Genomic DNA, 10,000 nt, shown 5'->3' with positions numbered 1-10,000 from the left:
ATTTGGTTTTAACATACGGATACATTCCATGAAATATCGTTGGCCAAAATTCATTAATAAATCCTATTGTGGATTTGGCTAAAAAAAAAAATTTATATATATATATATATTAAAATAATAATAAATTTATTATTTTTAGAAAAAAATATATATGCATTATATATATATATATATTAATTTTATATCAAACGATAAAAATAATGATAAACTTTGCATTAAAAAAAAAAAAAAAAGAAAAAACAAAATAAAAGAATTTTACTTACTTAATTGCTCATTGCCATTGAAAAGATCGCTACACCAAAATTTTAATTTACCTATTTGTATGATTGGAATAAAATGTTCGATTATCCATCTATCATCTTTAACTGGACCAACTATATCCCAAGTAACCTTAAGATCCTCCATACTTGCGTTGAAATATCCTAACGATAAAGAAATGATTAATGATCGAATTAATTCCAATTGATTTATTTGATCAATAGAAATTATTTCTCATAGTATATATGCGATTTTACATTTGTATAATATTTATACATGGTTATTTGTATTATTTATATTATATACGACGTTCATCTGATCGTTGTAATTGTGATTTAAATATTGATATCAAATATAACGAAATATTTCTTTCATCATAAATTCATAAATTAATCTACTAATTTAACAATTGTAAAATATTATTCAATGTAACTTAAAAATAATTTATTACTCTTACTTTTTATTATCTCATATAATATATTTTATCATATTCGATATATTTTATTTTGAATCATTGGATTATATCATTGTAATATAATTTTTATAAAAATTTACCTTTTCCACCAATTTTGAAATTGACCAAATTAGCATCAATCTTATAATCTCCTTCAATGTAGCACTTAGGTAAAGACCAATCGACCTCCAATTTGAATTGATCGTCCGTAAATTCCGGTCTTACCGCCAAAAATTTTATATTCTTCAAACCATAAAAATAAACATTAGAATTTTCTGCTTTTCCATGTATATCATTACTTCCAAATTCAAACATTTCGTAGTCGTCATAGTAAGGGTCCAAAACAGGTAAACCAAGTTCGGGAATACCTAAAATGAAATTTTTCAAAATTGAAAATTTTATTTGTTTGATGTGAACATCGAAACAAAAGAAAAAAAAATAGAAGAAGAGATAAAGAAAGATAAATATTTTACTAACCTTTGACAAATATAGGCCATGATTCTTGAATAGCTAATCTCAAACAAGACGAGTAATCATCTGTACCTCTTTTGCATGTCTTTACATTGGCAGCTAAAAATTGGAAAATATTATGAGTTCAATATTTAGAAAAATTAAATTTTAGAATTTTTTTTTCCTTTTTCTTTTTTTCTTTTTTCTTAGAAAAAAGTTCTTCAAGTATATACAATTGTATTAATACTGTCGTATATAATTGATCTGTCATAGAACGCATAAGGGAACAAATAAAAGAAGGATCATTTTTGTTTAAATAATTGGTTATTATTTTATAGAACAAAAAAAAAAAAGAAAAAAGATTAATATCTAAAAAAACTGGAGATGTTGAAACGAAAAAGGAGGAAGAAAAAAAAAAGAATAAGGAATAAGAATAAGCAATAAGAAACAAGTAGAAAACGTCACTTGAACAAGATAAGAAATAAAAAATTATTATCTAATAAAAAGGATTACTAAGTATCAAAGAAAAATTTTGTATCTTAGAAAAAAAAAAAAAAAAAAAAGAGAGAGAGAGAAAAAAAAAACAAATAGAAAACGTCACTCGGATAAATAATAAAGAATAATTTGTCGACTTATATTTAACACTCATTGATATATATACATATATATATATATATATATATATATATATATATATATATATATAAATAATTATTTAATGGCAAACATTAGTATAATAACGAAACTTAAAAATGTCATTGAAAAAAGAAAAAAGAAAGGAAGAAGAAAAGAAAAGGAAAGAGATAGAAAAAGAAAAAAACAAATAGAATACGTCATATGAAAAAATAAAAAAAAAAGAATATATATATATATACATATATACATATACATATAATTTGTCAATTTATATTTTTATCACTCGACAAAATGAAAAAAAAAAAAAAAGAAAAATGTTTTTATTTATTCACTTACGAAGTTTGACTTGACCGGCAACAATAACGAAGAGATACGTGATCGCGATCGCGAAAACGACGCTGAACGAATGGAACGACATCCTTGCCGATTAAAAATCTTGCGGCTAACCTGGACTATTATGACTACTCACTTTATATACTTTTCTCCTTCAAGGACTTCACGTACTAGCCTGTATTGCAAAATAGCATGTCATTAAACGCTGTGGCACGTGAGAGGTAAGAAGCATGTTCTGTTGAAGTAGAACCAACAGATAGATAAAACTTATTTGTCTTTAGAAAAAACGTTTCTTTCTATGAGAAGATCTAATGAGATCTATAGATCGATAGTTCGATCAATACTCTTTCTCTCTCTATCTATCTATCTCTCTCTCTCTCTTTCTCTCTCTCTCTCTCTCTCTCTCTGATTTTTCAATTGTTATGATCGATGAATCATTGATCTATATTCTTTTTAATTTTATTCAAATATTATATATAAGAATATAATTTTTAATTAATATCGTTTTATCAAAAATCTTACATCTTTTCTTTTTCTCTTTCTCTTTAATTATTCGATTTTAACGAGAGATCTATAGATCAATTGATCGATCAATGCTTTTTGTCATTTCTGCTTTAACGGATGAAATAATGAAGATCTTTCGTTATTTCTATTTTTTAAGAAAAAAAAAACGAAAAAAGAATTTATCGTTGGAATAGGTTCAACAGAGAATATATTTGATTGTTAGATCGTAACAAGATCTATTGATCAATATTCTTGTCCTTTTTTATTTTAATATATATAGAAGATAATTTTTTTCCATAGAATATATAACTTTTAACGCGAAGTATTTTTTTAATTCTTAGATTCTTACGAGATCAATGGAACGATATAGATCAATCGATCGATCTGTATAACATTTTGTTTTTATAACAATTTATTTACGTAGAATAATTTTACAATAAAATATTTTTCGTCATTACATTCTTGAGATATCGATAGATCGATAAATCAATCGATACTTATCTTATACAGAGAATAGATATTTTTAGATAAAATAATTTTACAGAAAATTTGTCTTTCGTATTTAACGTTTTTACATAATCTTTGAAGATCGATGGATTGTATTGTTTGATAGTTATTTTATTTTTGTCAGAGAAAAAAGAACTCATGCAAAAACTTATTTTACAAAACACTCTTTTTTACCGAAAGATATTTCTTTTTTTTTTTTTTATTTTCTCATTAAATTTACATTTTCAGATGGACAAATTCAATGCTTTCGCATATTTCATTAAAAAAAATGTCTTCCATACCGAGCTTTTTTTTAAATATTATAAATCTCGAAGAACATTTATAACAAAATCGTTTCTCATTTGTTTTTTTTTTCCTTTTCTATAACAATTCTTACTACAACACGATTAAAGATATTATTATACGATATTATTCGTAATATGAGATATTATCAGAACAAATTATCTCATAGATAATTAATTTTGCACTTTATTGCCCTCTACAATTTACTTCTTCTTTGTCGTTATATTCCTGACTCATTCTTAATAAAAATGAAGTCATTTGTTAGTTCGCATATCATTCCTTCCTTGAGACTAAATTTTTATATTACGTAAATATTTGTTAGATAATCGATATATTTGAAATATATTGGAAATTTTATTAAGAAAAAAAAAAAAAAAAAAAAAATTAAAGAAACGAAATAAAAGGAAAATATTAAAAGCATAAAGAAATGAAGAATGAAATAGAATCGTCGTATTTAAAATAGAAACAGAAACGTAAATACATCATTTTGTTGTTTCCACTTGGCAGAAATATTTTCATATTTCTCGTAAATACATTTAACATAATGTGACGGCGTAAAATCTTCATTACAAATATCGGAAAGAGAGACAAATTGCCATTATCTAATCGTTATTGAAGATATCTTATATTTAATTTAAAAATAGAAAAATGAAGAAAGGGGAATACAAATCAAAAAGAAGTAAAACTGGAAAAAGTAAAGGAAAGAAAAAAAAAAAAGAAAGAAAAAAAAAAAAAGAAAGAAAAAAAAATAGATAGATACATCAAATTGCAATTAACAAATATGTAAATATTATTTCGTCTTGATACAACAAATATTTCCATATTACTCATAGATTTCATAGTTGCAACATAACATAATCGTCAATTGCAAGCGTAGAAGAAAAACAAATAGCTGTTAGGTAATCAATATTGAAGGTATGCAAAATTTTATTTAGAAAAAAAAAAAAGAAAAAGAAAAAAGAAAGAAAAGAAAGAAAAAGATGTATCGTATTAGAATAGAAACAAAAGGTAATATCATTTCGTTTTTCTTTTCTTTTTTTTTTTTTTTTTTCTTTCTTTCTTTTTTTTCCAGTTAGCAGACATTTTCATATTCTTCGTATGACACATTCCACAGTCATAACATTATATATATATATAGTTTCATTGCATTATATATATATATATATATATATACATATAAGTTGCGACCTAGGCCCTGATGTGACTATCACTCTAATATGGGTTAGAACGTTGTTGTGATACGTCGGCATTTAATGCACCTAGTTGCCATTATGCGAATCTCGATAACATGTAAATTGCAAATATAACAAGTGGCTACCCTTGGATTATATTGTAATGAGAAACTAGTTTTTATGGTAGTGGAAAAAAAAAAGAAAAAAGCGAACAAAGAAATTCTATTTTGCAATCATTTCTTTCCAACTTCGTCTGCCCGTTCATAATAATATTCCTTACGTATGTGCGTATGTTTTTGTTACTTCTTTTCATATTCTGCCCCTTTTTTCTTCTTTCTGATCCGAATGAAATATACTTTATATTCATTCTCTAGAATTAAATTTTCATTGAACTTTATTTATTTTATTAATTCTTTCTTAATCATACAGACTTAGCTCAATGTTGAAACTTGATTATTAATATTGATAATCAAATAAAAAAAAATGTTATTATTTCTTTCTCTTTATTTTTCTTATTTGTTATTTAGCAAAGCAATCGTTTATGATATGATATAGTCGCATTTATGAAGGAAAGGAAAAAAGAAAAATAGAGATGAATAATCTAGATCTCCCAACTGGAGATTATAGATCCCTTTCAATCCACGCATTCTCTTAATGAATAAGAAACTAAAATGTTAAATCAATGTGCATCGAGGTTATGATAATATACCGTAGCACTAATTCCATACATCACATTAGCTATATTATTGCATAATCGAAAATATATACGTAAACATACTGTTATTCATACAGAATGCAACAGGTCAAATAATTGTTGTAATTAAATATAATTAAATATTATTATATTTATTAATATTGTTATATTTAATAATATAGTGACGATATCTTGAAAATGGGTATGGTAATAAATGAATAATGATAAAAAAAAAAAAAAAAGAAAAAGAAAAAGAAAGAAAAAAGTAAGGGAATAAATCGTAAAATAATAATTAACAAAAATATAAAATATAATTCTAAAATAATATATATTCTTTATCAAAATAAATTTAATATGATTGAACTTAAATGAATTGAATTTAATTAAGCAAATCAATTAGCATCAATCGTTTGGTGAATATAATAACGTCTGAAAATGTCAAGGCTTTACAAAAAAAAAAGCGAGGGAGTCAAAAATCAGACTTATCTATATTATGATATTATTTTATACATACATACATACATACATATATATATACATACATATATATATATATATATATATATATATATATATATATTGTGAATATATCTCTTAAGATATGTAAATTTTGCATTTGATTTCTTTAGAATATTTTGTTTCTCTTTTTTCTTCTGTTTACATTATGAAACAACCTTTTTTATCTTTTAAAGGGATTAAATATCATATGGAAGAGGTGAGAAGTCATTCAACCTCGGTCGATATATTGGCGATCTTTTTCTCTCTCTTGTAAGTAGCGCCATCTACGTAGTATGAATTTTACGCACGCGTACTACGAAACGTAGTAGAGTCATGAGCGAATCAGCTGATCGTTTATTCACATAGATGAGATCAGCTGTTACCGGCCATGGACTTGACGGACGAAGATCTTACGATTCCACCGGTTAAATACGAATGTAAGTATAAATAAATAAATTATTTAATTATAATAAAAATTAAATAAACAACGTCAAAGAATATTATTTGATTGATATTTAATTTTTCATAATAAATATATATATAGATATATATATGTATAGAGAGAGAGATTTAACAATCTAACCTAGCTAATTGATTTGGCGGGAAGGAAAGTCGAGTTATATCGAAAAATTTGATTAAAAAAATGAATTCCTTGTTAATACAACGTTTTATATGTTCCTTTTAGATCTCGATCACACGGCTGACGTACAGTAAGTATTACCATCTGAAAATTTTTTTTAATTTTATCGACCATTTCTAGGTTATGTTCCTTCATTATTATGATCTCCGCCGACAAGTAAAATGCATTTTCTTATTTAATACTTTTATCAGATAAATCAGAATTGTTTTATTAACTTTTACGACCGATAGGAAATTATTCTTCTAACGTTCAGATTACATGCCTGGGGAGAAAGTTTGGAGGAAGCATTCGAACAATGTGCAATAGCGATGTACGGATATATGACAGATCTACGTCGTGTCGAGATAACAGATATTCTTAATGTAGAAGTTGAAGGACACGATATTCAGAGTCTGTTATTTCAATTTTTAAACGAACTATTATTTGCCTTCAGTGCCGAGTCATTCCTTGTCGCTAAGGTAAATTAATTTTTGATTATACATCAAATAGATCATACCAACGATTATTATTTTCTCTCTTATTGTACAATTGCGTTTTCTTTCTTTTTTTTTTTTTGCTTTTTTCTTTTCTTTCTTTCATCGTTTTTATCATTTTAGAAAGTCAAAATCAACGAATTCGATCGTGAAAACTTCAAAATCAAAGCGACCCTTTACGGTGAAGAATTCAACATACGTAAACATAGTCAAGAAGCTGAAGTAAAGGCGATCACTTATTCAGCTATGCAGATATTAGATCAACCTGACGTCGAACGTCCTGAGGTTTTCGTCATCGTTGACATATAATAACAATAATGATAACAATAATAATAATAATAGACGGAAATGAAGAGAATTGTGCAATTTAGAAACATTTGTCCATTCCATTGTTTCTATTAATTGCATCATCTCTCTCTCTTTCTATTTCTCTTTATCTTTATTTATCAATCTGCCTATCTCTCTCTCTCTCTCTCTCTCTCTGTCTCTCTCTCTCTCTCTTTCTCTCTTATAAAATAACAATGAATCGATTAAAAATATTCCAGACTATGTTGACATCTTCAAAAGAAATTGATCAAAGATTTAGAATAAAATAATACAAAAATTAGTAATAGATTTAAGTCAAATTAACGATATGTTTTGAAGAATTAAAAAGGAAAAAAAAAGAAAAAGAAAAAAAACAAAAAAAGAAAAAAAAACAGAGGGAAAATCAAAAAGGGGGCAAAACAAAAGGAATAGAAAGAAAAAGAAACATAACGAGGACGATACGGTTGACGAGGGAGGGGCTAAACCTAAGAAAGGGAAGCGTCCTACATAGGGTATAATTCTTTTCGTAGGGTTCGAATAAATACGTTAGAAAGAAAACACCGGGCTCCCCTTCTTATGAAGACGAGTTAAGGCTCGTAAGAAGATTTTATGGTGCCCCCATACTTTTGGACACGGTTGATTTTTTCATATAATTTTGTTCTAAACGAAAGATCTATATAACTGTTGAACGATCTATAATGATATAACGATGAATGAATGAATGAATGGACAAACGCACTTAATATTTTTTATTAGATTATAAAAGATTTTTTAATTGTCACATTGCAAGATCGATATTATGTTATTATGTAAAGTCTTATTGCATAAATAAAAAACAAACAAATAATTTCTCGTTTACATGACTCAGTTTTTTAAAATGTTAAAATAACTTATATGCTACATATATATATATATATTTGCACATGTATATATGTATATATGTATGTATAATATGCGTCTGTTTTTTTATAAACGTTTTTGAAACGTTATAAAAAGAAAACTGAAACACTTTAAAAAATTTAAGAAATAATACAAATCAATTGATGATCCCTATTTCGAAGGGACACAAATACGTTCCTGCTTAGGCAGCCCTCCGTTCAACGAAGGAAGCCGAAGAGAACGACCGCTTAGTTTCGGCTTAGAAACGTGAAGCATCGTGGTGTCTTTCCGTTTTAAACAGTGAACTGTGTTAGTGATTTAAGAACGTTACGATATGAATGGATAGAAAAAAGAAATCAACATTGTTGCGACTATTGAAACGTTTATTATATTTCTAATCAAATGGTAAGATTATTATATTACTCTGAAATTATAATTATTATTATGATATCGGTGTGTTATTCATTTTTTTTAAGCGTAGATTTTTCGTTTCTTTTTTTTCTTTCCTTTTTCTTTTTTTTCTTTTTTTTTTTTTAACATTCCATAAAGTTTAAAATTATATTGGCATATAAGTTAGACATTTGCGCGTAATACTTTGTACGCAGACAAAAGAGACAAATTTATGCGAGAAAGAGAATCCGAAATACACACGCATATATATATATCTACGCGTTTGTATTGTGTGTTTATATATATATACATATATACATATATCTCTCAATTTTTCAGCAGACACATGTATTACTATAGTAACTTTGATCTCCTTCTAGTCTTCTTGGTTAGATTACGTAACACGAATGGCGCAGGCGCGAGGGCTCCGAAGAATTTTTCATCGATAAGGCCCCTGGTCCTTCGCGTCGGAAGGGGGGTCTGTCGATGTGTCTCATCGCGAGTGAGGAAACGTTAAATTGTGTCTAGAGAAGACTCATCGGCATGGCGGATCGACGTAGGATCTTCATACGAAGTAAGAATAGCGTTATGTCTTATTAATAATAAGTCCCATATTGTTGATAAAATCTCATCAACTTTTATAGTAAGTGATGCTAAGACGTAAAGATAATCGGATAATAATCTTTTTGGCGGGAAATTTTAAAGAACTTTAATATACACATAGGATTTTACTTTACCTTGGACATATTTACTGTTAACTATATATATATATATACATATATATATATGTATATATATATATATTCGCATTGTGCGTCATAGTTTCACAGAGAATGAGAAAAGACTCCAATGGTCAGAATGAGAGAACTTTTGTCGGATTACAAAATTCCCAGTGAGAATCTGAAACACGAAGCCATCTTCGAAGACGAAGAAGACCGAAGGTAGTTTTGGCGCGTACGTGACTCCAAAGCGCAGCCAAGAGATGGCGTAGTATGTAAGAGAGGGAAACAAAAAAAAAAAAGAAAGAGAGAGATGCACTGTTAGTGAAAGGGTTATGCGTTTAATAGACGAAACACTCACGACTCTCGTAAAAATGTGTTATCGACTTTTTGGAACGTATTCTGAACGAAAGAATATTTTCCAACGAAATTGTCCAATAACGATCTAATCATTGAAAAAAATTATGTCTTCAAACGTTAAACGAAAAATAAATCTTCGTGATAATCAAAATCGAGATTTTTTTGTTACACAAATATATATATATATATATATATATATACACATACAATGAAAAGCGAATATAAAATTAACCAATATACTTATTAAATAACTTAACAATATCTTTATTTAATATCGAAAAGATAAAAATCATTCGTAAAATTAAACGGATGGGAGCATTAACGAAAAGTAAAAATTACTAGAACTCCCTTGTAATACCTGTCCTAGGGAATTCTCAAAGTCATCGAAATAATTTTTCTAAAACGTTAAGATCCCGTACTAAATTGTTGGAAACCAACCGGTTTG

General features: G+C 26.9%; 3 protein-coding genes across 4 annotated transcripts in view; 2 read left to right on the top strand and 1 right to left on the bottom strand.

Annotated features, from left to right (window-relative positions):
• The window catches only part of LOC118444634 (circadian clock-controlled protein daywake), a 2,748-nt gene extending 455 nt beyond the window's left edge, over positions 1-2,293 (bottom strand). The window contains exons 1-5 of the mRNA XM_035873090.2: positions 2,135-2,293; positions 1,190-1,282; positions 814-1,080; positions 264-422; positions 1-78 (exon numbers count right to left, since the gene is read on the bottom strand). The exon at positions 1-78 is cut by the window's left edge and continues 455 nt beyond it. Of these exons, the coding sequence (XP_035728983.1) occupies positions 1-78; positions 264-422; positions 814-1,080; positions 1,190-1,282; positions 2,135-2,216 (679 nt within the window). The 5' untranslated portion in view covers positions 2,217-2,293. The remainder of the gene's footprint in view (positions 79-263; positions 423-813; positions 1,081-1,189; positions 1,283-2,134) is intronic.
• A 3,861-nt stretch (positions 2,294-6,154) lies between these two features.
• Archease (protein archease) lies at positions 6,155-8,054 on the top strand. The gene is made up of 4 exons (XM_035873096.2): positions 6,155-6,225; positions 6,474-6,498; positions 6,682-6,886; positions 7,025-8,054. Exons 1-4 carry the CDS (start codon positions 6,177-6,179, stop codon positions 7,208-7,210), a joined length of 465 nt encoding a protein of 154 aa, XP_035728989.1. The 5' UTR covers positions 6,155-6,176; the 3' UTR covers positions 7,211-8,054.
• A 261-nt stretch (positions 8,055-8,315) lies between these two features.
• LOC118444631 (transcription factor E2F3) overlaps positions 8,316-10,000 on the top strand; it is a 13,512-nt gene continuing 11,827 nt past the window's right edge. The window contains exons 1-2 of one of the 2 annotated variants that reach the window (XM_035873079.2): positions 8,316-8,491; positions 8,857-9,050. The gene's annotated coding sequence lies outside the window, so the exon portion shown is untranslated. The remainder of the gene's footprint in view (positions 8,492-8,856; positions 9,051-10,000) is intronic. The other variant, XM_035873067.2, reaches the window with a different exon arrangement.

The sequence above is a fragment of the Vespa mandarinia genome, chromosome 15, assembly GCF_050613455.1.
Source record: "Vespa mandarinia isolate Hongniang chromosome 15, ASM5061345v1, whole genome shotgun sequence".
NCBI classification, from domain to species: Eukaryota; Metazoa; Arthropoda; class Insecta; order Hymenoptera; family Vespidae; genus Vespa; species Vespa mandarinia.
The sequence above is the reverse complement of the archived record's forward strand: the minus strand, read 5'-3'. Positions and strand labels throughout refer to the sequence as shown.

Excerpts from the sequence above, each read along its gene's own strand:
- Archease (XM_035873096.2), top strand. The coding sequence starts at position 6,177 with ATGGACTTGACGGACGAAGATCTTACGATTCCACCGGTTAAATACGAA. Across the intron at positions 6,226-6,473 it reads TCCACCGGTTAAATACGAAT|ATCTCGATCACACGGCTGAC; the intron begins GTAAGTATAAAT and ends TGTTCCTTTTAG. Across the intron at positions 6,499-6,681 it reads GATCACACGGCTGACGTACA|ATTACATGCCTGGGGAGAAA; the intron begins GTAAGTATTACC and ends TCTAACGTTCAG.